Source organism: Phocoena phocoena, chromosome 19 (genome assembly GCF_963924675.1).
Source record: "Phocoena phocoena chromosome 19, mPhoPho1.1, whole genome shotgun sequence".
NCBI classification, from domain to species: domain Eukaryota; kingdom Metazoa; phylum Chordata; class Mammalia; order Artiodactyla; family Phocoenidae; genus Phocoena; species Phocoena phocoena.
The window spans coordinates 21107813-21135514 of NC_089237.1; the positions used below are offsets into that span (position 1 = coordinate 21107813).

The following is a 27702-nucleotide window of genomic DNA, read 5'->3' on the forward strand; positions in this document are numbered from 1 at the left end:
ATTCCTGCCCCGAGAAACTCACTGTGTAGTGACTGAAAGGAATGAGGGCACGAGGAATAGACAAGAAGTAAAATTTAAGTTCTACTTTCAAGGAGCATGGTTTATATCTTTGTGGCAATCAGCATGTGGCAAATAAAGATTTATTCTTATTAAATTTACACTGCTGTGCCTGCTCATCTGAACTGCAGTTACCTGCTGGAATGGCTTTGGAGGATGTTTGCATATCATTTTTGAAATATGGGAAAGTCTGAGACTAAAGAACCAGTGGAAATCCATTGCTTAATATCCTTACAGCAAACTAGGTAAAATCCAACTTTTCAGCAGTTATTCTCAAGGGTGTGTATGGAAAAAAAGAACATTAAAAAAAAAAGGTAGCCTTAACTATTTTAAGAACTTCCACCCAATGCTAGCACAATTGTATTTTAGCCTGGCTCTTGTTCCAGTGGCCACGAACTTATCGGCATTACTCCAGCTTTCTCTTTGTGAGGATTTACTGATACAAGAGATATGACTACACATTCTTTGTGATTTGTAGTGTAGAGTATTATTAGCTAAACTGCTTGTTTTCACTATGATTACAAAAAAGGATACAATCAATTGTGAACACCTTTGGGATCCTAAAGATAATTAAGAGCATCCGATGATCTGACTGCTGCAAACAAGTTTTTCTTAATCCAGAATCTCCCAGATCTTCAAAAATATTGGAATTGCTCAAGAAAAATATTTCTGAAGTTAAAAAGAAAATTAGGACATGTAAATTAAGTGTACCGGGCTAGCTTGGGACATCGTTACAAATACCCAACATTTTTTTCCACCTAGTATCTCAAGAAAGCGAGTATTTTAATAAAATATTCCCGATAACAATACTTTCGAAGAGCTAGTCTTTTAGTAAAGAGAGCTGGGGATTTAAATTTGCAAACTGCTTAAAAGCCAAAACGAAAGTGCCAATTTTCGCAGAGGAGCCGACTAGCAAACTAGCAAACCAACTAGCAAACTCCATACCTACGGCCGAGAAGTCTGAGACAATTGAGAGAGAAGGAAGGGTGGGGAGAATCTCGCGAGTAGCAACGTATTAACCATTTTTCGCGATATTTGGTGCCCAGCCCTTTTCCTCTCTCTCGCAGGATCACGGTTAATCTCGCGATCTTTCGGAAGTTCTGTTGCGGAAGATGGCGGCGGCCGCGAGCTCCCTTCTCTTCTTGCCGCCGGGGACTTCAGACTGAGCCTTCCCGGGAAGAGTGGGGACTGCAGGCGCCCTGCGTCCCGGGAGCCCGAACCAACTTGGTTCCTCTGTTAGTGGTGAGGAGGGGCATATCCTCTTGTGTAGGACTCAGGCCCTTCCCGCTGTCAGGATGAAGGCTCAGGGGGAAACAGAGGGTGAGTGACTGAGGGGAAAAGCAGGGGGCGGGACACAGCTGGGGGAGCCAATCTCTGAGAGGAGCTGGGGGGCAGATGCTTCTGCGGGGGCCACTCTCCCGAGGGCTCAGAGTCTAGGAGGCGGGATGTGTGTGTTTTAGATTCTGACTGCCTTCCTTGGTGATGGAGAGCTTTGACTTTGGGGAGATGGGGGCTCCCAACTTATGTTAAGGTTTCCTGCTTAGCTAGGGGCAATCATTTGGGCCTCAGGGCATTTTTAGCCTAAAGGGATGGGAGACGCGGCGAGTGAATGTAAAACTTGCTCCTTCCAGAAGAGAAGTGTGAATGATGACATAAAAACAGAAATACAGCGCTGTGTGTCAAAGTACTGGAGAATGTTTTCGCGTGAATGAAATGATTAGGTACTTACGGTATTAAAAGCCAGCAGTTCTCAAGAATGTCACAGTGTTCACATCTAGTGCTATTGTATATTCTAAAAATGCGTTGAATTTCAATCTTTCAGTGTTTGAACTAATTCAGAACTGCTGAAAAACAACTTTTCTGTGTAACCTTACATAGATTCTCTGAAGTTACACTTTCCAGTTTAAATGCTTCCTTAGCATTTTGGACATAGTTCTGTTGATACAGCTCACTATTATTTACTTGTCTCCTCCAATGTGCTCTGAGCTATGTAGATCAGGATCTTGCCTTACTCATCATTATACAGTCCCTGGCACATAATAGTTGCTCAAAAAATGTTTCATTAGAGCATTTTTGTAAAGATATTTATCATCAGGCTTCTTAAGGGAGAGAAGGGGGGGTGTGTTTTGAAGGGGAGGAAGAAAAAAGGTATACTTCTTGGTGCAGAGGAATGACAAGTGTGAAATGGAAACTAGATGAGGCAGTTTTGTCTAGTTTGCTCACTGCTGTATCTCCGTCATGTAAAATAGTGCCTGAGTGAATGAGTCTTGAAAGTGGGAATTGTCAAACATTTCTCCAGAGCTATAAATTGGCTGAAACAAACCAAAAAACAGATTTCCAGAAGATGAAGGCATTGGAGGGAGGAGTTGAATCTTGATTTAGAAGATGTCACTACCTCAACTCAGATTGCTGACATTCTATTCATCTTTCAATGGCACCTTTTCTGTAACATCCCCACAACTAATTACAAACTTTTCCTCCTTTGAATTTCAGTAGTAATGTGTCTCTGTTTTTAAGAACAAATCTCATTTTGCTTTGTGTGACAGTTATTTTCACATAACTTACCCACACCCCCTCACAGGTGTCATCTGAGGCATATTGTAGTTTTACACTGCCGGTGGTCTCCAGCACAGGTCCTTGCTCATGCTAAGCAGTTACAAGAATTACAGGAGTGTTGGAGGGTGTAGGAGGTTCCTTCACACACTATCCAGGAGCCATTCTTTTCTGCCTTTCTCTTAACTTTGCTGGAAACTCATCCTTTAGTCATTGATATCTTCCTTGTTCATATAGTTTGAGTTCAAATAGGAAAAATCTGAATGGCAAATAAAGCCTGTTTTCTTGATAATACTTATAAATTGATCTCTTAAAATTATGTGAAAAAATTAAGAAAGTCTGTATTTTCACTTTGAAAACCAACTAACCGTAGTTAGGCCATGTTCAAATGTGTGCTCTGCATATATCATATAAGGGATTTCACGAATATCATGAAATTATTTTGTCACTAAATGGTAGTCTTGATCCTTAAACAGGATTAGAGATGGTTCTTTTTTTGGTTCTCATTAAGTTTGAATAGAAAGCAGTCCCCTTCTATGGTGTTTGTTAGACTAGACCCACAATTGTGTGTGTCTTCTTGTCATTAAAAACAAATTCTTCATATGTTTTGAAGTAAATCATATTGGAAAATATTTTAACTGAGTTCTTACCAGGATGAAGTACGGGAGTTTTGTTTGCAAGAAAAACTGTGGAAGGTCTTGAAAGAACAGTTGCTAATGATGTTTTCTGATTTATATCTTAGAGTCGGAAAAGCTGAGTAAGATGAGTTCTCTCTTGGAACGGCTCCATGCAAAATTTAACCAAAATAGACCTTGGAGTGAAACCATTAAGCTTGTGCGTCAAGTCATGGTGAGGATTGTGGTGAAGTGGATCAAGTGTTGTGCTTAGATAATTATTTAATAAGCTAAGGTCCCTGTGTAGACTTTTTCTAACTAGTTATTATGGTGTGTCTTCAGTTTTCTTTCTCATAAAATCATAAGCACATGATGGCTTTCAACTTTTAAGAGTCTACCTAAGAAGGAGGTATATTTATAGAATTGTGTTAATTGTGAGTTATAGTACACTGGGGTACTTTAGGCAAAGTGCTAAGAAATACACCTATAAAAGATACACCTGATAGGGAGTTCCCTGGTGGCCTAGTGGTTAGGATTCCTGGCTTTCACTACCGTGGCCCAGGTTCAGTCCCTGGTCGGGGAACTGAGATTCCACAAGGACCACAGTGTCGCCAAAAAAAAAAAAAAAAAAAAAAAAAAAGATACACATGACAGACTGATATAGAGAGACATTTATTTTCCACTTCCTGTCAAGCTCCTTGATTATAATGTGTTAATACTGTCACTGTATCTTTTCTGCTAGTTGAGTTTGCAATTCATTTTTAATTAACTTCACCTGTTTACTCTGTGGCCCTCTTTCTCTACAGTACTACTTCTCCTTTCTGAGTCATTCACCAGTATGGGGAGCCCTTAGTTAGGTGGAATACAGGGAGTGGGGTGAGGGTAGAGGCTGGATGTTAAAAGTTCATCCATATGAATCCAGTGGTAGTAAAATGTTACAGGAGTACTTTTTTATGACTTGACCTGGGCAATGGTTATATGGATGTGTTCACTTTGTAATAATTCACGATCTCTTCACTTCAGATTCATATACTTTTCTGTATACATGTTATACTTCAGTGAAAGTACCCCTCTACCAAACCTTACACCGGGTCCAGAGTAAGTTCAGTTTAGTAGATTTATTAGAGCTTAAAATGATCATATCAGTATATAGCCTAGTAAAAAAACTGAATTTGCTGTCAAAAAACCTGTATTTTAGTCTTGACTCCAGTACTTCTACCTAAGTGACCTTGGACAGATTATTTGTTCTTTCTGATCCTCAGTTTCCTCATCTGGAAAGTAGAGACACACAACACCAGTTTTTTGCTGTAGGGATCAAATGAGATAATGGACACCAAAGTGTCATGCTGCTAAAAGATTTCCATAACTAAGTTCTACAGATATCTTCTGGCTCAGGATTGTGTACATAAAAAAGGTTTTTTGTTTTTTTTTTGGAAGTCTTAAAGGATGGCAATTTTTCCAGTCTGGGAATTCAGAGGTTGTCATTTTTATACTATAAGGCAGCCATATTCTAGTTTGAAATATGGTCTATAAGTGATATTGTCATTAGGGAGACATTATGACATAGAGGGATTCCAGGTGGCTACTAAGACCCTCTTTTGGGTTACCAGTTCTTGGTTTGGTCACCATAGCTTCCATTGTCTACTCCTCACTTTTGCAGATTCAGAAACCTACTTTTATTGGTACGTAAAAGATATTGAAGAGTTTTCAACAACTGACATACTAACAAAATCTCAGTAGATTAACAGGGAAATCAGAATGCCAGTTTATTAATTTACAGCAGAGTGTTTGTCTTTCCAGCTACCAAAGTACTGGTATCCATTGTCCTTGCAATGGACAAGGTCCTTGTATATTCAAGGTACAAAGGGAGCTAGATTATTAATTAGTCAGATATTTGTGAGGGTGGAATTAGAGCCAAGAGAGATGGATTTAGGGCGTGGAAAAGTCTGAAAAAACTATCCTTGTATCATAAAACTGTTCATACTTCTGGGGACTAGAATGTTGTGCAAAGAGAAACTTCTTCCCTGGATATGTTTAGAAAAACTATGCTAAATTTTTTGCTCTTTGGCTTTTTCTGGACTACGTATCCTGTTTCTTAGAGTCAATCTAGTTTGACCAAGGTCTGGCTGTATTTCTTAGATTACATGCATATCACCTTATTAGATTTGGGAATTGTCCCATCTGAGCCACCCCATTTAACTTACTGAATCTTAGGATGTAGTCACTTCTACAGGAGGCTGATCTCATTTATTACATTTTGATTCTTCCTAATTTTTCCCTGAAACTTATCTTATTTTAGATCTGGAAATACCTTTGGTATAGGCTTTTTTTTTTTTTTTGGCCATGCTATGCAGCATGTGGGATTTTAGTTCCCCGACCAGGGATCGAACCCATGTCCCCGGCGTTGGAAGTGCAGAGTCTTAACCGCTGGACTGCCAGGGAAGTCCTAGATCTGGAAATACCTTTTTCTGCTTTCATGGATATGGATATGCCTGTATCCATGTATATTAACCTTTCGTCTTTTGGATGGATGGACAGACTAACAGTTAAAAATCTATAGCTTATCTAGAATATATAGAAAATGTAGAGTATATAGACTATATCATAATATATAGACTATCCTGAAATGTTATTTCTGGGATAATGTGTATGTTTACCCAAAACACTGTTGGCTTTGTTAGTTTTTACCTGAAATGTTTTCCTTCTTAATACAGGAGAAGAGGGTTGTGATGAGTTCTGGAGGGCACCAACATTTGGTCAGCTGTTTGGAGACGCTGCAGAAAGCTCTCAAAGGTTTGTAAACATCTTTGAAATATGCTAATTTCTTAAAAAAAAACCCAGTTTAGGAAAGACTATTTTATACTTACACTAGAAATATAAATTTGAGATAGGTCAACCATTCTATGCTAGGTGTTGTTCTTGCTTTCATTATGGAGTTGAGATGAGCTCTTACCTGAACTTTTGAAACATTTATTTTTTATCCCATTTTGGAGGTTGGTAGAAACTCAAAAGATAATTGATGGAGGGTAGCTATAAGATTGCAGATAGCAGGGGAAAGTTTTTTTCCTTCACATGTTCTCTCCTAATTAACTCAATAAGAAGATGGACTTTTTGACTCTAAGAGATTTTTACAGTGTTTATAAAGAATGTTTTCAGGAAAGCAAACATAAAATTCAAATCATGAACTTGATTATTCAAGCTTATAATTACTACTTCTGTCTGTTTTTGAAGGAAAATGAAAGTAAAAACAGATTTTACTCTGATTATCACAAATGAACCTGATTCAGCTGAGTATTGTTTTTTTTTAAATTGTGGTAAAATGTATATAACAAAATTTACCATTTTAACCATTTTTAATTGTACAGTTCAGTGGCATTAAGTGCATTCACATTGTTGTGTAACCATCACCACCATCCATCTCCAGAACTTTTTCATCTTCCCAGCTGAAACTCTGAACGCATTAAACAGTAACTTGTCATTTCCCCTCTTCCCAGCTCCTGGTAACCACCATTCTATATTCTGACTCTAACAATTTGACTACTCTAGATACCTCATATAAGTGTAATCATACAGTATTTGTTCTTTTGTGATTGGCTTATTTCACTTAGCATAATATCTTCAAGGTTCATCCATTTTATAGCACATATCAGAATTTCCTTCCTTTTTAAGAAAGATGAATAATATTTTATTGTATGTATACATTATATGTAAACAAAATAACATTTTGTTTATACATTCATTCATTGATGGACACTTAGGTTGTTTCTATCTTTTGGCTATTGTAAATAATGCCACTGTGAACATAGAATATTTGTTTCTATGCTGGTTTTGGTGTTAATCTTCCTTATTCTAGCATTAGCAGATAAATGTGTCTTTTTTTTAGCCGCACTGAGCGGCGTGTAGGATCTTAGATCCCTGACCAGCAATTGAACCTGCGACCCCTTCAGTGGAAGCACGTAGTCTTAACCACTGGACCTCCAGGGAAGTCCCTAAGTGTGTCTTCTTTAGATTAAAGATAACTTGTCCCAAATGAGTAATGAAAAAGAGAGAAGAGAAAGGTGCAATCATTTTTTTCAAATAGATCTTTTTTTTGATCCTTATTACTGCTTAGGCTACAGCTAAGCCTTACCAATGAACTTTATGCACATTATAAGCATTTGAACTATTGAATGTGTTTCTGGCTTTGGAAGGATAGATATACTCTTGAGATGTTTCTGACTCTGAAGAATAAAATTTATTTGGAACATCTTTTGTGATTTCCTTTTTTCACCCTTTTGTAGTAACATCTTTACCAGCAATGACTGACCGTTTGGAATCTATAGCAAGACAGAATGGGTAAGTAGTCTATCTGTAGGCAGAAGTGTTTAACTTAGTGTTGACTTTGGGTGGCTTTATTTATGTGTCTTCTATTAATTTTTGTTTTGATTTGTTCCTGCTAGACTGGGCTCTCATCTCAGTGCCAGTGGCACTGAATGTTACATCACGTCAGATATGTTCTATGTGGAAGTGCAGTTAGATCCTGCAGGACAGCTTTGTGATGTAAAAGTGGCTCACCATGGGGAGAATCCTGTGGTATGTGTTGTTGATATTTCACTGGAATCTGTGGGGTTTACTTAGGGACGTTAATTTTAAAAGGAATTGTTGGGGTTTGAAATAGCTTGGGTTTAGGTTTTTTTCATGAGCCACTATAGAGATGATGTGATGGGCTACAACATCAGTAGCTGTAGAGTGGAATTTAGTATAATCTGGGTCCATCTCTGACATCATCCAGAGGCTTTGACAAAAGGAAACACCAGAGGAACCCTTTCCATTTCATATCAACAAACATGAGCCGCAATTGAACAATAGGTTCTGGGGATACAAATAATTTAAAGTTCCTACCTCAAAGAACTTATAATCAAGAAGGACAGATAATCTTGTACATAACTAATGTCTCTGAAAAACCCTGTAATAGAGAGGAATGTAAAATGTGTATAACCAGACAGTTGAATATGGATTCCAAGGATGGCTTTAAAGAGAGGTCCTAATGTTTTAAACAAGCAGCTGAAAGTTGATTCCTTTATAAGCTATTTCATATATATTTTAATCTTTAATTTCCTGACCCAACCCATGGTTAACCAAGTAGGAAGAAGATATTTTTGATATCTTAATATAAGAACCTTCTATAGTTTTAATGTTTTTGTTATAAAGCATGTGTTATTAATAAAAGAGAAAAACTTTTGATGTCTTCAAGTGTCTTAAAGTAGTTTAAAGTTTTAACGTAATTTCTTTAATTTCAGAGCTGTCCAGAGCTTGTACAGCAGCTAAGGTGAGCAGATGACATTTATATTCCCTGATACTGGCAGACAGTGCTATTCTTTTTATTTTTTTAATTTCTTTTTTTAATTTTTGGCTGTGTTGGGTCCTTGTTACTGCACGTGGGCTTTCTCTAGCTGCGGCGAGCAGGGGCTACTCTTCGTTGCGGTGTGCGGGCTTCTATTGCGGTGGCTTCTCTTGTTGTGGAGCATGGGGTCTAGGTGCACGGGCTTCAGTAGTTGTGGCATGCATTCTCAGTAGTTGTAGCTCACGGGCTCAGTAGTTGTGGCACACGGGCTTAGTTGCTTCGCGGCATGTGCGATCCTCCCGGACCGGGGCATGAACCCGTGTCCCCTGCATTGGCAGGCGGACTCTCAACCACTGCGCCACCAGGGAAGCCCAACAGTGCTATTCTTTATAGCTAAGTTTTGAGGATGGTCAGAAGTTACTTTCCTGAGGAACAAATTTATTTTCTTGGGTCAAGATTTTTCACAGTCTGTACTTGTTCACTTTCAGAATTGACTTAGCTTGATTTTTTTTACCCTATTCCGTCTATCCCAGGGTTTCTCAACCTTCACAGTATTGAAATTTGGGTTGGGAAATTCATTGCTGTAGGGGGATGCCCAGTTCATTGTTGGATGTTTAACAGCATCCCTGGTCTCTCCCAACTAGTTGCAATATCTCCTGAATTATGATAATCAAAAATATCTCCAGGTATTGTCAGGTGTCCTCTGGAGGGCAAAATCACTCCTGGTTGGGAACTACTGAGCTAACCTTAGGAATTCTGTGTGGAACAAAAATAAATAGAACCTGATTATTGAATCAAAGAAAGCTTAAGAAATTTGAGTCTATACCATGAAAAGAACTTTTTTTCACTTCAACTTTGAGAAAAATTATTTTATATTTAAGGTATATGGGTCCCATTATAGTAAAGTGCTAGGCTTGAAGACAGTCTCTTTTAGTAATTGATGTTTTTTGCCATTGGCTTATCTTTTCTCTTTGAATTGAGTGGAAATTTTCATGCTTAAATTTAAACCCAGAGTTAACTCTCTGGGAATTTGAGAAAGTCATTACATCAATTTTATATTTTAAATTATAGTGAAGTTACCAGATATCACATGGAGGCGTCTTAGAAAGGGTGTTAATATTGAGGAAATAAGTTTTACACTCAGTCTTCTCAATGATCAGTTTAACGTCCTTATAGCCAAATACACCAGATTTGAACGAGCTTTGAAAAATTGCAGTGCAACATAAAAAATAACATTTTATGATTTCATTAACTCAATAAATCTAGCAAAGTTGTATTACCAGAATAGTCCAGGAAAAAAATATGTCTGGCTCTAATGTGGAGTAGGAGACCATACCAATTTATGAACTGATGGTGTTCTAAAGTTAATTTGTAGGCATGTTTGAAAGTGGGAACCTTAGGAAGAATATTAGTCTTTACCTGGTATTTTTTTTTTCAATTAATTTATTTTTGGCTGCATTGGGTCTTTGTTGCTGCGCGTGGGCTTTCTCTAGTTGCAGCCAGCGGGGGCTACTCTTCGTTGTGGTGTGCGGGCTTCTTGTTGCGATGGCTTCTCTTGTTGTGGAGCACAGGCCCTAGGTGCCCAGGCTTCAGTAGTTGTGGTGTGTGGGCTCAGCAGTTGTGGCTCGTGGGATCTAGAGTTCAGGCTCAGAGTTCAGCAAGGGCTTAGTTACTCCGCTGCATGTGGGATCTTCCTGAACCAGGGCTCAAACCCATGTCCCCTGCATTGGCAGGTGGATTCTTAACCACTGCACCACCAGGGAAGTCCTACCTGGTATTTTTGATCACCTTGTACAGATGATAATTTTAAGGTAGGGAATATATTTTGCTGCTGCTCTTGCTTCCTTTTAATGTCTTCATGGCACTTTGGGCAGTAAGTGGTCAATAAATGCCCGACCAAGTATCTGACGTTTTCAGAGCAGTACAGCTTTCAAGGGACAATTTTTTTGTTTTTAAGTTTGAAATAGATCTAGAGAGTTAGAATTGTCGAGTTATGTTGGATTCCTGCCCACAAAACCTTATTAGATTAAGAAACCAGCCTGAATATTAAGTTCTAGGAAGCCAGGGGTTCATGGTAGTAGTTCCTTTTTCCTGGGGTAAAGCTAGTCATAGGAACATTTTGGAATATGTGGTTTGCCTCCACAGTACCCATTCCCCTTTTCCTTAGGTCTCCCATCTCTCTCCTAGTGTTCATTTTCCTTTTTTGCTCTTATGTTGCCGTATACGTGAAAAGTGTTCTATCTGTATACATGAAAAGTGTTCTATCTTCCCAATTTATTTATTTCCATTTTCTCTCCAAAAGTTTTTTTTCCTCATGACATCCAATCATCTCAGTTACAGATTAAGAGGAGAAGAAGTGATTTATTTAAACCAAGTCTCATTACTTAAGAGCGAATTACTATATGAGTTATCGGGTCTTTTTGACTATCTTTTATACTGCTTATTAGCACCTCCTCCAGAAAAATGGGGCAGAGAAAGGGATACACTGCATTTTCTTTTCCTACTTTTGATTGATTCTAGAAAACTTTGGGGGAAAAAAGAGTAAAGTAAATTATTAAGATTAGTTTTATATAGCCATGATTTTTGGCACTTTGCTGATAAGACTGAATAGTAATTGTATGTTTTATTCTCTTCCCTCTCCCCTGAACTTCTTATAGGGAAAAAAATTTTGATGAATTTTCTAAGCACCTTAAGGGTCTTGTTAATCTTTATAACCTTCCAGGGGACAAGTAAGTATTTTAATTTTTTTGCTTTTTTGGGAAAAATTAGTATAAATCTGTAAACCATTTTGTACTTAGAAATTTGCCAAGTCTTTGGCTCTAGCTCATTTGTGATTTCTACTCATACTGACAATGTATAGCTCAGCTTCCAGCTTAATGTCTTTTAAAGGTATATTAAATAAACAGATATCTGCATTAATGGATTATAGTGCTAGAAGATAATCCTTGAGATGTCTTCAACATACTGATTTCTAGGCTGAAAGAAATTGTTACGGAACTGGGTTGCCACTTTTATTTTTAACCTACCTGGGATTCTGTATACTTGCTTGGCTCTTTTAAGTAGAGATAAAAATTAGCTTTGGTAGGTCAGTAATGATTTTTTAACATTTTAAAGTTTTATTTTGTTTTTTAAATAGATATCTTAGTTGCCTCCAAGGTAGACTTGCTCTCTAGGCTTTCATGTTTGTGTGTGTGTGTATATATATATATATTTGTTAACTATTTAATTCTTGTTTTCTTTATTTACTTTCTAGCAAACTAAAGACTAAAATGTACTTGGCTCTCCAATCCTTAGAACAGGATCTATCTAAAATGGCAGTTATGTATTGGTAAGACTGGCTAAAGTGTCAATTCTGTTTGACCTTGTTCTTAAAGTTTTTCGTCTATGGGGTTACTAGGCTCTTATTTTTTTAAATATATATTATAGATGTATGTTACTATGCATCTGTGTTTTACCTGTATTGTACATCTTGTCCATATCCTTTCAGTTCCCAAATGATTGCATTCCATTTTCTGAGTATCAGTATCCCTAAGTTGTTGGTTGGTATTCCTTAGGTTTTTTATTTTCTTAAAATTAAAAAAAATTTTTATTTCTTAGGTTTTATCAGAAGACTTGTCAAACCTGGCCTCCCTTCTTTTTTATTTGCGGTACGCGGGCCTCTCACTGTTGTGGCCTCTCCCATTGTGGAGCACAGGCTCCGGATGCGCAAGCTCAGCAGCCATGGCTCACGGGCCCAGCTGCTCCGCGGCATGTGGGATCTTCCTGGACCGGGGCACGAACCCGTGTCCCCTGCATCGGCAGGCGGACTCTCAACCACTGCGCCACCAGGGAAGCCCTGGCTTCCCTTCTGATAAATAATAGTATAGTTGTAATTTTTGTTCACCATATTACATACTGATGTATTCTTAGAAATAATCCCTTCACTTTGAAGTTGAAATACAATTGTTAAATGCCCAAGTACAAGATAGAGTCATTAGGATAGAATTATAATATGTTTAAGAGCTGAACTCATTATCACATTGTACACTAATACCTTCAGGGCTTAAATATAAGCAAACATAGATCATTTGTCTTGCAGGAAAGCAACCAATGCTGGTCCCTTGGATAAGATTCTTCATGGAAGTGTTGGCTATCTCACTCCAAGAAGTGGGGGTATGTGATTCTATTTTGCCTGTTTAGAAAAATGTCTAATTTTAGTTGAGGGGTTATTACAATTTCACCTTGGGTTTATAAGCAGAAGGTGAAAATTACCAGTCATTTGTGTTTCTGGTTTTTTTTAATTGAAATATAGTTGATTTACAGTGTTACATTAGTTTCTGGTATAGAGCAAAGTGATTCAGTTATATATATATGTGTATATGTTTTTTTTTCTTTTGCACATTCTTTTCCATAATAGTTTATTACAAGATATTATGTATGGTTCCCTATGCTTTACAGTAGGACCCTGTTATTTTATTTATAGTAGTTTGTATATGCCAATTCCAAACTACCAATTTATCCCTCTCTCATTTGTGTATTTTTTTAATGGTTTCTAAGGTGTCAACACCTGCCCTCCCCTAGTTTTTTTTTTAAATTGTGAAGTAAATTGTTGCTGCTAGAATCAATATTTATGCTTCTGTCATATTTCATAAGCTGCTTTGGATCATTAGTCCTCAATCTGAAACTCTTTTCTTGTATATAGGTTTATAGGAATGGGAATGTTTTTCTTTATTTGTAATTTACCTGATAAAAAAGTAGTGATAAGTTGTATTTTGCATAGGTCATTTGATGAACTTGAAGTATTATGCCTCTCCTTCTGACCTGCTGGATGATAAGACTACATCCCCTATCATTTTGCATGAGAATAATGGTAAGGCTTCCACTGTAAATTAACGGAAGGTTTTGCTCAGTGTTTAAAAAATATTTTCAAAAATTTGAATGCCCAGGCCTGCCTGTACTTTCTGGTTTGCTACTCCCAAATAAATCTGCCATCCCTACCAAAGTTTTCCATTTCTACCAGAGTTTGCATCTGATACATACACATACACTCCTACAGATATACATATCTATATGTACACATACATACATAATAATAAAAACTTAATAATTCCTTTTGAATAAGTAAATGAGTGAATAAAAAAATGTAAACCATCTGACTTGAAATAATCCCCTTTAATCATTACTTTAAAGGTAAAGAAATTAGCCAACTTACTAAAGAACTAAAATAATGGATCTTACTTTGAATTTGTACTTTTTTTTTTTTTTGGCCGCACAGCACGGCTTGATGGATCTTAGACCAGGGATTGAACCCTTGCCCTTGGCAGTGAAAGCCCGAAGTCCTAACAACTGGACCACCAGAGAATTCCCTATATTTGCACGTTAATAGACTAAAACATAATGAGAAATGGCCTAATACCTCATTTGCTTCCCTTTTAACTTCAATCATTGACTATCCTATAATCATAATTCTACTTAAATGCTTTCTGAAGTTGGAGAAAATAAGTAAATATTGGTAATGAGCCTTTAAAATTCTTTTTTCCTTGGACTGCATTGTTTCCTGTATTTTGTTTTATTTACTGACAGAAATATTGGTTGGTTAGAAAGATAACTTGTAGCGTTTCTGAGTTATATAGGTATTATAGTATCTGACAAACAAATTAGGGCTGACAAATTTTACAGAAGTTAGCTTTTTTTTAATGTTAAGATACTTATAATTTTTTTTCTTTTTTTTAAAAAATAAATTTATTTTTTTATTTGCTTTTATTTTTGGCTGTGTTGGGTCTTCATTGCTGTGCGCAGGCTTTCTCTAGTTGCGGTGAGCCGGGGCCACTCTTCGTTGTGCTGTGTGGGCTTCTCATTGTCATGGCTTCTCTTGTTGCGGAGCACGGGCTCTAGGCGCACGGGCTTCAGTAGTTGTGGCACATGGGCTCAGTAGTTGTGGCTCGCAGGCTCTAGAGCACAGGCTCAGTAGTTGGGGCACATGGGCTTAGTTGCTCTGCAGCATGTGGGATCTTCCAGGGCCAGGGATCGAACCCGTGTTCCCTGCATTGGCAGGCGGATTCTTAACCACTGCGCCACCAGGGAAACTCAAGATCCTTATAATTCGTGTTACTTTGGAGAATACCATTTTTCTTTCCTTTTCTCAGTTCCTCGATCTTTGGGCATGAATGCATCAGTGACAATCGAAGGAACATCTGCTATGTATAAACTCCCAATTGCACCATTAATTATGGGGTCACATCCAGTTGACAACAAATGGTAAGTTAAATATAATTGTAGGATAGCAATGTCCATTTATTTCAACCTTAAGCCCAGTAAGAAACGGGTATTACTTTTTTTTTTTTTTTTTTTTTTTTTTTTACGGGTATTACTTTGACTTGGCTCTTCCCCCAGTGGACTTTCTAGAGATGGGCTTTTTGTTTTACCCATTTAATTTCTCTTTTTAATATCTGTATGTTCCTCTTTGAAGTCTGCTCATAGAACACATTCTTATCCTGAGAGAGAAAGAAGAGAACTGTGCTACTTGCACTGGTTTAATGATTGCTCTATGGGATTTTCCTATGGGACTTTATGTTGATTTAGAGCTATGCTGGAGTAATAACTAGAGAACGTGCCTCAGGATAGATGTTTGGTAAGATACTCTAGGGTTAACAAACAGGATATTTTGGAATTGGGGGAAGGAAGTTCAAAGAGTGAACTTTTGATAGGTTTTGTGAGTAGGTGGTTATATGATACAGACATGTCTGAGAATGAGTGTTTAGATTTTTCATTTTCACATCATTCAAAATCCCAATCCTCCACCTTTTCTTGTTTTTGAAGGACTCCCTCCTTCTCCTCAATCACCAGTGCCAACAGTGTTGATCTTCCTGCCTGTTTCTTCTTGAAATTTCCCCAGCCAATCCCAGTATCTAGAGCATTTGTTCAGAAACTTCAGAACTGCACAGGTGAGTTTTAGGAAGCATCAGGAGCTAATAATTGTTATAAAAGTGAAAAGCAAACTTCACATTCAGATTATCTTAGACCTCTTTCAGTCTTGGCCTCAATAACCACTGATGGGTATAGATGTCATGGTGCTTTTGCTTATTAGTAAGTACTTTTTGAATAAATGGGCGAATGAAGTAGAACTCATGAAGGGAAAACTGAGCTGTCAACGTTTTCATCTTACTGTGAACATTGTATTGATCTTTGTTTTTCTAGGAATTCCATTGTTTGAAACCCAACCAACTTATGTACCGCTTTATGAACTGATCACTCAATTTGAGCTGTCAAAGGACCCTGACCCTATACCTTTGAATCACAACATGCGATTTTATGCTGTAAGTAAGGCCTTATGAATTGTAGATTATGTTTGGACCCAAGATCAGAATCTTCCTTTTATAGGATAACTGAGGTCAGATGATGTTCTTTTGGACCGCTGGATCATGTCCTATTTCCTCAGTCAGGCAGGAAATTACAGAAATCTCTGAAACATACTGAAGGAAGAGCATGAGCTTCCAAGTCAGGAAACAACGTACATTTCATTGTTGAAATTTCAGGTGAAAGCGTCTTAATGGTATTCTGAACTTTTAAAAGCACATAAGTAGGTATTAAGAGTTATTGCTGTTTAATTCTTTCAAGTGCCATGAGCTTATAATCTGCAAAGTAATGGAGAAGAAAGTACTGGAATGAATAAATTAAGGAGCGTTTTAAAACCACATCTGGACTTGAATTTATTTGAATGTTTGACAGTAGTCTGGATTAAGTAATAGTTTCCAAATTCTGGCTCTGTTATAACTATATAGGGTGTTATTAAAAATACAGATTTTGCACTTGTGGTCCAGGGACCTCTCATACAGATTTCTGAGGTAATTTTTATGTTAGCTAGATTAGGAAACCATTAGCGGAACATTTACAAAGAAGGGGTCTTTTCAGCCAAGTGAGTATTTGGCATTTAACATTAGCTGACCAAAGAACTGACTGTGGAGCTTTAATATTCATCAAGAAATTGCTGATTTTTGAGGGGTAGGGTTTTTTTAAGGATAGTTTGTGGTTGGAGTACAGTGGGTGAGTAAATAGCATTCGTTTCCTTTGTTCTTTTTGCCCAGGCTCTTCCAGGTCAGCAGCATTGCTATTTCCTCAACAAAGATGCTCCTCTTCCAGATGGTAGAAGTCTACAGGGAACCCTTGTTAGCAAAATCACCTTTCAGCACCCTGGCCGGGTTCCTCCTATCCTGAATCTGATCAGACACCAAGTGGCCTATAACACCCTAATTGGAAGCTGTGTCAAAAGAACTATTCTGAAAGAAGGTACTGCCTTTCCTTTTGATATACTTACTGGTAAATGGAAACTGATTACTCTAGTAGTTCTCTAATTTTGTGGCCCATCATATCACCTGTGGAGCTTTTAAAACTACATACATTTGGTTTTCATACTCAAATGAACTTAATGTGGGAGAAGTTGGGAATCTAGTTCAAGCTCCATGAATAATTTTGATGGAACCAGTCTGTAAATTGGCATTTGGAAACCACTGGATTTTGTTGCAATGGACTTACTCTTGTTCTGCATGCAGCAATATAATTGGGTACCTAAGGGCCTGAACCTTGCAACAGATATATAAGGTAGAATTTGGGATTCTGCAGGAAGAGAGGAGTTCTTGATGTCTAAATTTTAGGTTGTTAGGACAGTGGTTCCCACATTTCAGTCCTGAGTATATTTCCTCTCCCCATTCTTTGGAGAACTTAATCATATAGCTTAAAAAAGGATGAGACCTGTGCCCTTCTCTTTTTTCTCCCAGGATGCTGGAATGCTGATGTTTTTCAAACAGTTTGCTATTAGAAATCTTGATATGAATTTTGGCTTCTCTAGTTAACCATAGTTAATTTTTTACTTTAGTTGTAAAGCACTTCAGTGATAGAGCTGTATCAGCACAAATGGTAGGCAAGAAGAAATGGAAGGTAAATCAGGAGACATCTTTTATGGGAATAGGAATTGCTTTAGAAATGAGAAATTTTAGAAAGTTGGAGTAATGACACAGAGCATGTGCAAGTGTCCTTATGACCCTTCTACTTCACATATTTCAATCCTAGGAGAATTTTCCACATAGCTTCACAGTATTTAAAAATGAGTTTTTGTAAGGTAGTTATGAAGTTAGTCCTACAGAGATGCATGCTTTTTCCCAAGAAAGTATATAATCCTTGTCTCTGGGCTGTCAGCCTGTTTGGCTTAGAAACCAATGATAATAGTTATATATATATATATATATGTGTGTATATATTATATATATATATATGTGTGTGTGTGTATTTGGCATAAATATATCATTTTAGATTGCAGCCCCTACATCTGTGCTTACCAAAGTATGGAGTGTATAGCTAACAGCTGTATACTGGTAGAAAGCAGGGTTTATGGTAGTGGTTCTAATGTCTGCTTATCAAATAGAATGAGAAACTCCTCTTGGCCACATTTATTTTCAGAATTCACTTTCAAGGCAGGATGTTTATATCTGCCAAGGACTGTATCAATTGGGATTAAGTGCCTTCATTTTAGAAAACTGAAGTCTAGTTACTTATTTGTTTCGGAGTATTCATAACATACACTGGTAGATTCCTTGGAATCTGATACCTTTAATCACCTGTGGGTGACATAGTAGGTTCTGTGTATTAAAAAAATGTGTGGGATTTAGTTTCCAATGAGGGAGAGAAAATTTCATAGTTAATAATTACCATTTACATGTCTCAAGTCTTTTATTTGGTTGATTATTTTATGATCCTTTTCTTTGCCTTTTAGATTCTCCTGGGCTCCTCCAATTTGAAGTGTGTCCCCTCTCAGAATCCCGTTTCAGCGTATCTTTTCAGCACCCTGTGAATGACTCCCTGGTGTGTGGTGAGTTATGTGGGTGGCTAGCTCCTCTCTCAGGGCAGCAGTTTGGTCCCTTTATCTTTTTTGGAAAGTCAGAAACTGAAGCTGACTCTATCTTAAATGCCTCCTATATATTTTGTCTTTCAGTGGTAATGGATGTGCAGGACTCAACACATGTGAGCTGTAAACTCTACAAGGGGCTGTCAGATGCACTCATCTGCACAGATGACTTCATTGCCAAAGTTGTTCAAAGGTAGCACTGGCCCTTTTCCATCAGAGTCCCATTAAGAGGTGTATAAGGAATGTTGTTTTCAGTATTAGAGTGAATTGGAAATTTAGTAGGAAAGCATTTAGTCACTGCTTTGAATTCACCCTTCTCTGCTTTTGGATCGGAAGCAATATGAGCTTCTGGTTTTATAAATCTCATTATGAGAGTAATAGGAAGTAAGGTAGGTAACTTCAGGCCTTGCATTAGGGTTCTTTTATGAGGGAGAGAGCTGAAATAAGATGTAGATCTTCTTCCACTTTTTCCTCTGTGTCATTTTTTTTTAAAACACATATAATGTGTCAAATGGCAGTATGTGGGAAGATCCTTAAGCCAGTCAGCTTCCCATAAACATTAATATGTAATTTCAAGATTTTTTTGGAGTAGGTACCAGTGGTCTGTTTAGTAAATAAATTTTATTGGAACACAATAAAACATACCTGTAAGTGAACACATCTTTTCATTTACATATTGTTTATGGTGGCTTTTGAGCTAAGATGGCAGAGTAGTTGGACAGAAACCATATGATCTTTGAAAGTCTAAAACATTACTATCTGGTCCTTTAAGAAAGGTTGCTGACATATTCTAGAGCAAAATATTTTCAAACATGTTTATAAACATAAATTTATCTGTAATATCAAAAGTGCTTTGCTTTAAAATAAAAAAGATTTACTGCCAGTGGTAGCACTTTTCACAGTATAGCTTTGGGGTGATCTAAGCCATTGAAGTTTAGAACTTGATGGGTCAAGAGGTTTTTCTAATGATTCATCAATTAAGATAAATTATATATACCATTAATCACATGTAAAGCCCAAAAGGAGGGCATTTTCTTACTAAGTTCATTATTACCAGTTTTATTTTAGTTCAGTATGTCGTCTAATTATTTGGACTCTTGTTTATGGTTGGTTTATTTGGTGGCACTTCAAAAGAGGTTGATGATTGCCTCTGGTCCAGATTGTTTTTTTTTTTCTTTTTTGGGCTGCGCTGTGAGGCTTGCGGGATCTCAGTTCCCCAACTAGGGATTGAATCCGTGCCCCCTGCAGTGGAAGCACGGAGTCCTAACCACTGGACCACCAGGGAATTCCTTCCAGATTCTTTTTAATTTTTTTTTGGCTGCGTTGGTTCTTTGTCACTGCACGCAGACTCTCTCTAGTTGCAGTGAGCGGGGGCCACTCTTCGTTGCGGTGTGTGGGCTTCTCATTGCGGTGGCTTCTCCTGTTGGGGAGCATGGGCTCTAGGTGCACGGGCTTCAGTATTTGCAGCACATGGGCTCCAGAGCACAGGCTTGGTAGTTGTGGCACACGGGCTTAGTTGCTCTGCGACATGTGGGATCTTCCTGGACCAGGGCTTGAACCCGTGTCCCCTGCATTGGCAGGTGGATTCTTAACCACTGCACCACCAGGGAAGCCCCCAGATTCTTTTAGAATGAGTTTACCCAAAGTTCTGGCATTTCATAGAACTGCTTCTGCCTTGCGGGTTATTTGCCTTGCCTGAAAGCTGCTTATTGTAAACCTTTTGGCATATGTAAATCTCAGGCAAAATTAAAGCCTGTTTTCCCAAATAAAAAATTGGTTTCATTAGCAGCTAGTGCAATATTAACTTTGTTTTTTCCACCTTATTTTACAGATGTATGTCCATCCCTGTGACGATGAGGGCTATTCGGAGGAAAGCTGAAACCATTCAGGCCGACACTCCAGCACTGTCCCTCATTGCAGAGACAGTTGAAGACATGGTGAAAAAGAACCTGCCCCCGGCTAGCAGCCCAGGGTATGGCATGACCACAGGCAACAACCCAATGAGTGGTACCACTACACCAACCAACACCTTTCCGGGGGGTCCCATTACCACCTTGTTTAATATGAGCATGAGCATCAAAGATCGGCATGAGTCGGTGGGCCATGGGGAGGACTTCAGCAAGGTATCTCAGAACCCAATTCTTACCAGTTTGTTGCAAATCACAGGGAACGGGGGGTCTACCATTGGCTCGAGTCCGACCCCTCCTCATCACACGCCGCCACCTGTCTCTTCGATGGCCGGCAACACCAAGAACCACCCGATGCTCATGAACCTTCTTAAAGATAATCCTGCCCAGGATTTCTCAACCCTTTATGGAAGCAGCCCTTTAGAAAGGCAGAACTCCTCTTCCGGCTCACCCCGGATGGAAATGTGCTCAGGAAGCAACAAGGCAAAGAAGAAGAAGTCATCAAGATTACCACCTGACAAACCCAAGCACCAGACTGAAGATGACTTTCAGAGGGAGCTATTTTCAATGGATGTTGACTCACAGAACCCTATCTTTGATGTCAACATGACAGCTGACACGCTGGATACGCCACACATCACTCCAGCTCCAAGCCAGTGTAGCACTCCCCCAACAACTTACCCACAACCAGTACCTCATCCCCAATCCAGTATTCAAAGGATGGTCCGACTATCCAGTTCAGACAGCATTGGCCCGGATGTAACTGATATCCTTTCAGACATTGCAGAAGAAGCTTCTAAGCTTCCCAGCACTAGTGACGATTGTCCACCCATTGGCACCCCTGTTCGAGATTCTTCAAGCTCTGGGCATTCTCAGAGTGCCCTCTTTGACCCTGATGTCTTTCAAGCCAATAATAATGAAAATCCATACACTGATCCAGCTGACCTTATTGCAGATGCTGCTGGAAGCCCCAGTAGTGACTCTCCTACCAATCATTTTTTTCCTGATGGAGTAGATTTCAATCCTGATTTGTTGAACAGCCAGAGCCAAAGTGGTTTTGGAGAAGAATATTTTGATGAAAGCAGCCAAAGTGGAGATAATGATGATTTCAAAGGATTTACATCTCAGGCACTAAATACTTTGGGGGTGCCAATGCTTGGAGGTGATAATGGGGAGACTAAGTTTAAAGGCAATAGCCAAGCTGACACAGTTGATTTCAGTATAATAGCAGTGGCTGGTAAGGCTTTGGGTCCTACAGATCTTATGGAGCATCACAGTGGTAGCCAGAGTCCTTTATTGACCACTGGGGACTTAGGGAAAGAAAAGACTCAAAAGAGAGTAAAGGAAGGCAATGGCACCAGTAACAGTAGTCTGTCAGGGCCAGGATTAGACAGCAAACCAGGGAAGCGCAGTCGAACCCCTTCTAATGATGGCAAAAGCAAAGATAAGCCTCCAAAACGGAAGAAGGCAGACACTGAGGGAAAGTCTCCATCTCACAGTTCTTCTAACCGACCTTTCACCCCACCTACTAGTACAGGTGGATCCAAATCTCCAGGCAGTTCAGGAAGATCTCAGACTCCCCCAGGTGTTGCCACACCACCCATTCCCAAAATCACTATTCAGATTCCTAAGGGAACCGTGATGGTGGGCAAGCCCTCCTCTCACAGTCAGTATACCAGCAGTGGTTCTGTGTCTTCCTCAGGAAGTAAAAGCCACTATAGCCATTCTTCCTCGTCTTCTGCTTCCAACTCAGGCAAGATGAAAAGCAGTAAATCAGAAGGTTCATCAAGTTCCAAGTTAAGTAGCAGTATATATTCTAGCCAGGGGTCTTCGGGATCTAGCCAGTCCAAAAATTCATCCCAGTCTGGGGGGAAGCCTGGCTCCTCTCCTATTACCAAGCATGGACTGAGCAGTGGCTCCAGCAGCACCAAGATGAAACCTCAAGGGAAGCCATCATCACTTATGAATCCTTCTTTGAGTAAACCAAACATATCCCCTTCCCATTCAAGGCCACCTGGAGGCTCTGATAAGCTTGCCTCTCCAATGAAGCCTGTTCCTGTGACTCCCCCATCCTCTAAAGCCAAGTCTCCTATCAGTTCAGGTTCTGGTGGTTCTCACATGTCTGGAACTAGTTCAAGCACTGGCATGAAGTCATCTTCAGGGTTAGGATCTTCAGGCTCATTGTCTCAGAAAACTCCCCCATCATCTAACTCTTGTACAGCATCTTCCTCTTCCTTTTCCTCAAGTGGCTCTTCCATGTCATCCTCTCAGAACCAGCATGGGAGTTCCAAAGGGAAATCTCCCAGCAGAAATAAGAAGCCGTCCTTAACAGCTGTCATAGATAAACTGAAGCATGGGGTTGTCACCAGTGGCCCTGGGGGTGAAGACCCAATGGACGGCCAGGTGGGGGTGAGCACAAATTCTTCTAGCCATCCTGTGTCCTCCAAACATAACATGTCAGGAGGAGAGTTCCAGGGCAAGCGTGAGAAAAGTGATAAAGACAAATCAAAGGTTTCCACCTTGGGGGGCTCGGTGGATTCATCTAAGAAGACCTCAGAGTCAAAAAATGTGGGGAGCACGGGTGTGGCAAAAATTATCATCAGCAAGCATGATGGGGGATCCCCCAGCATTAAAGCCAAAGTGACTTTGCAGAAACCTGGGGAAAGTAGTGGAGAAGGGCTGAGGCCTCAGATGGCCTCTTCCAAAAACTATGGCTCTCCACTCATCAGTGGTTCCACTCCAAAGCATGAGCGTGGCTCTCCCAGTCATAGTAAGTCACCAGCATATACCCCCCAGAATCTGGACAGTGAGAGTGAGTCAGGCTCCTCCATAGCAGAGAAGTCTTATCAGAACAGTCCCAGCTCAGATGATGGCATCCGACCTCTTCCAGAGTACAGCACAGAGAAGCATAAGAAGCACAAAAAAGAAAAGAAGAAAGTAAAAGACAAAGATAGGGACCGGGACCGGGACAAAGACCGAGACAAGAAAAAATCTCATAGCATCAAGCCAGAGAGTTGGTCTAAATCACCCATCTCTTCAGACCAGTCCTTGTCTATGACAAGTAACACAATCTTATCTACAGACAGGCCCTCAAGGCTTAGCCCTGACTTTATGATTGGGGAGGAAGATGACGATCTTATGGATGTGGCCCTGATTGGCAACTAGGAACCTTACTTTTTAAAGCAAAAACCATGGCCAGAGAAAAACTAAGTGTATAGGCAAATCACCATAAGGAGTGAGACAGGTCTGATTTTGTGTTTTAAGAATCTTAAATGGCATGGCTTTGACACCAAGTGGGGTGAATTTAGAAAGGCATAGCCAGACCCTACTAAAGAGACCATAGGGTTTGATTCTGGTTACCACGAATCACTTGTTCCTTTGCCAGGAAAAAAAAAAAAGTTAAAATACTTGCTTATGAAAGGGAGGGGGTGGGAAGGGCTTAGGGAGAGGGAAGGGTGGGAAACAGTTTTGTGGGAAATATTCATATATATTTTTTCTCCCTTTTTCCATTTTTAGGCCATGTTTTAAACACATTTTAGTGCATGTATTTGAAGGGCTGGGCAGAAAATGAAAAAGCAATACATTCCTTGATGCATTTGCATGAAGGTTGTTCACCTTTGTTTGGGTAGTTGTCCATTTGAGGCGTGGGCAAATGAAGGACTTTGGTCATTTTGGACACTTAAGTAATGTTTGGTGTCTGTTTCTTAGGAGTGATTGGGGAGGGGAGATGATTTTAGCTATTTATTTGTAATATTTCAATCCTTTATCTGTTTGCTTTTATACAGTGTTTTTTTCTAATTCTATGAGGTTCAGGGTTCAAAATGATGGGAGGTGGAAGAACGAGGCTTATTTGGTGGTAGGGAGCTTGTAGCTTGTGCTGGTACTGCAGTATCAAGCTGAAGCAGATTAGTCAGAGTCCGCCTTTGGAGTTGAGTAGAAAACCAAAATGGTATTTTTGTTTTAGGAGGTTTTTCATAGGGTTCAGACATCATAGGAATATTAAGAGATATCTTTCTGTGGAGGTATTGATTTATAGTTTCTTTTTCCTTTAAAGAAAGCTGGGCTGGCTTTTTGGGATGTGAATGTGTTTTCAGATGCAGTGAGGTTTCAAAGTGGGACAGCCTCTTTGATCCAGTGGCATGAAAACCAGTACAGAATTAATAGTTCTCCTATTTCTACAATGTGCCAAAAGTCCACATCCCAGCATTTTGTTAGTAGGAGAACTGATGCCATTCCTGAGAGCTGGGCTCCTTGTTTCCCTTCATCACAAGGATAAGGAGTCCAGACTTTAATTATTCCATTGTATGCTCCCTTAGATAAAACAGTAAAAAATTTGCAGCCATAGTTCACTTAAAACAGTTCCAAGCTCACTTGAAGTAATGGGGGGGGGGCCTGGAATGCTAGGTGGGTATGAAGATAAACCCTTGCTACTATGTAGCAACACAATTGGACCTTTTTGGAGGAACAGGTCTGAGTCTGGATTCTGGGGGGACATCAATAAGAAGCCCTTCTCATAAATATAGAAATCCAGGAGACCATTTGAGTGCAACACAAGTTCTCAGTATTTGGAGGGTCCTCTCAAAATTCTGCGGCCTTACTTTGATTTTGACACCTGCACTGTGCCATTCCTGATGATTCCATTCAGGTTCTGTGTCAGCAGGACGGGGCATGATCCCCAGCACAACTCTTCTGGATTAAAAAAAAAAAAAAAAGCCAGGTGATTCATTTGTGTGTGTGTGTGTGTGTGTGTGTTATGTATGTGTGTGTGATAAATGGAGTGACTTCATCAGATATTGAAGATTTCTATATTCATCCCTTTCTGCAGGTTGGAGTTAGCATAGAGTTGGAAAATCAGCTTTGGCTTTCTTTCCTGACTGTCTCTGATTTCCTTTAGTGTTCTCCCTTTTCTGGTCATCAGCTCACAACAACTCTGCCACTTTTGTGTCCCAAGGTAATAAGAAGTAGGAAACGAAACATTGCAAAGTGGAGCAAGAAAAGTTATCGGTTACCGTATCAGAGTCAAATGTCTTGGGTGACACTAAGGAGGACATGGGCAAGGTGATACCAGAGTGCTTTATCTTGTGATGCTGATACAGTAGCAGCCTCTCAGACACACAACCAGGTTGGATTTCTCACCTAGTTTTGAATCCTATCCCATTGGTTTCTGCAGGAAAAAAAAAAATGGTTTTTAAGTTGGTCTGGGTGGGGAAAATCTTATGGGGAATGTACTGCATAGTATCAGGGGCTCAGCTCCCCCAAGCAGAGCCAACAAATACCAAAATGAGTAAACTGGGAAGCTTTTTCTCTCTTTCTGTCTTCATCCCAGATCAAAGAATCCCGAGTTAGGATCTGGATGAAGGATAAGCCCCTGACTTGTCGATGGGCACACCCCACACACTGACCCAGCATCTGAACTTGCTTAACAGGGAGCCGGGGCTAAACTGCTTCACCCTGCCTGAGAACCAGGGAGCACTGCATTTCTCCACAGGGTGGAGGAGAAGAGGCAGAATAAACCAAGCCTGGGACACCTCCCTCCTGTCTAGGTGTACTCATTCTCCTGTTTCAAAAGACGGCAAGGACATGAAGTCAACTTCTACCTATCTTCTGCTGCTGGAGTCTTTATGTATTCTTAGTTTGACCTGATTCCTCTTCTGTCTTTTGGCTTCATGTTAGGGGTTCTTGGTCAAAACCTGCTCTGATGTACATGAAGATTCCAGGTTCAAAAATCAATTTCTTTTAAAACAAGTATTGGGGGGGAGGCAGTGGGAATGAAGCAGGATATAATGGCCAAAACTAGGCTTGAGATTGGTGGCTCTTGGAAGGATTTTCCTTAAGGCCTAGGTCTGAAAATTTAGGGCAGCACTATTATGAATTCTCAAAAGAAACCTTCCAGGGAGCCAGTGAGTCATAGTATCCAGCTGAGTCACTTAAAGCAGATTCCAGTATAGGAAACTCATTATTCACAATCCCTAAGCAATCTCATTTTCTTTTACCTTTCCCCCCCCACAATCTCCCTCCCCCCTGATTTCTACCCTTGAGTTAGTTTTTTGAGGGGTAGGAAGTACTTAACATATCAGAAGCTAGGTTGGGAAACATGCTCAGTTGCAAAAGCTGAGCTTTAAATTTTGTTTCAAAAATGTACATCAGGAGCAGATGGGGAGGGTCTTTTCTAAAATCTTTTCAAATTTGATTTTCTGTGCATATGGCCGTTCTGTAAATACTTGGGGGTTTTTCATTTTTTTGAAAGTAGATAAAAATCTGTGGGATTTTTTTCCCCCCAAACATTACAAAAACGTGTTTATTTACATGCGAATAAATTTCTTTGATAAAAAGCAACATGCCTATGTGTAATAAATTTTTAACCTTTGAATAATTTTTGTTTATTCAGCTTTTTAAAAGTCCAGTCAAAAAATTTTAATTAACAAAGTAAAAGTCTTTGCTGAGTATTACTTGAAATTAACTGGAAAGTATAATTGAAATTAGGGAAACAGACCCGTGAAAGTTTTCTTCTGATTTATCTGCTCAAGCCAGTTTTACTAACTTTTGCAGGCCTTCGTCACTAAATTCATCAGCAGTGCTTGCTGGGAGAAAACTGCTCTTAGATGAGATGCAACTAAAATGCTGTTCTTATTTGACTGAAGTGAAGCAATAACAGTAAAAGTATCTGGGACAGGAGGAGGCTGTAACATCTAGACCTGGCTTTGTGGGCCTGAGAATGAGTTTCTGAAGCTGGGTTCCTTAGGAAGCCCTTTCTAGGATAAAAAATTTTTTTAAAGTTCTTGAAGAGTTTGTTAATAAGCCTTCCAGGAAAAATATGCCTATTTTAAAAGATCTCCAGCACTAGTTGCTCTTAAATAAGCTCATCTCTTAATCAGACATTCCTAATAAGCCAGTCACTGAATGGGCAAGTGAAAAGAGGTAAGAAGACAAACACATCTACTTTGTAATACAGTTAGAAGTGGTCCAGCCAGAACTGCTAGAATTTATGATAGTTTCTAATATTTTATCTTTGGGATACAATTCTGTAGTTTGTCGCTCTAAGGGTAAACTCTTATTCGTTAATTCATAGAAATTAGATCATAAGTTTTGAGACCTTGAGGGCTGGGGTTGCTAAAGTATAATATGACACAATCTAGCTTCTATAGAAAGAGTCATAAGGAATGTTACGGCTGGGCAAGCGCCCCCCGCCTGCTCCTTCAGACACGCTTGTTTCTCCCGCCAAAGTGGCGTCAGGATCAGGTTCTCACCAACCAGAGCCCTGATTGGAGGGCGGGTAGGCACTAGAGCCCATTGGGTGCCTGCGGCGGTCGGGCGGCGGAGGAGTGGGTGAAGCCGAGGCCTTTCTGCCTCACCCGCCCCCACCTCCACCAA

The 27702-nt window shown here is 39.5% G+C and overlaps 1 protein-coding gene across 1 annotated transcript; it reads left to right on the plus strand.

The window, feature by feature from the left end:
- The first annotated feature begins 1167 nt into the window (after positions 1-1167).
- Positions 1168-23716, plus strand: MED1 (mediator complex subunit 1). Its single transcript, XM_065896536.1, has 17 exons — positions 1168-1377; positions 3353-3459; positions 5939-6017; positions 7505-7559; positions 7664-7796; positions 8504-8532; positions 11205-11276; positions 11801-11875; positions 12626-12699; positions 13307-13396; positions 14673-14784; positions 15346-15470; positions 15724-15842; positions 16611-16812; positions 18293-18388; positions 18512-18617; positions 20256-23716. The coding sequence occupies exons 1-17, from the start codon at positions 1353-1355 to the stop codon at positions 23494-23496; spliced, it is 4740 nt and encodes a 1579-aa protein (XP_065752608.1). The 5' UTR covers positions 1168-1352; the 3' UTR covers positions 23497-23716.
- The last annotated feature ends 3986 nt before the right edge of the window (positions 23717-27702 follow it).

What these genes read in the sequence shown, in the direction of transcription:
- MED1 (XM_065896536.1), top strand. Translation starts at nt 1,353, where the DNA reads ATGAAGGCTCAGGGGGAAACAGAGG. An exon ending in TCTATAGCAAGACAGAATGG is followed by an intron (nt 7,560 to 7,663) that starts GTAAGTAGTCTA and finishes TGTTCCTGCTAG; the next exon opens with ACTGGGCTCTCATCTCAGTG. An exon ending in GAAACTTCAGAACTGCACAG is followed by an intron (nt 15,471 to 15,723) that starts GTGAGTTTTAGG and finishes TTGTTTTTCTAG; the next exon opens with GAATTCCATTGTTTGAAACC.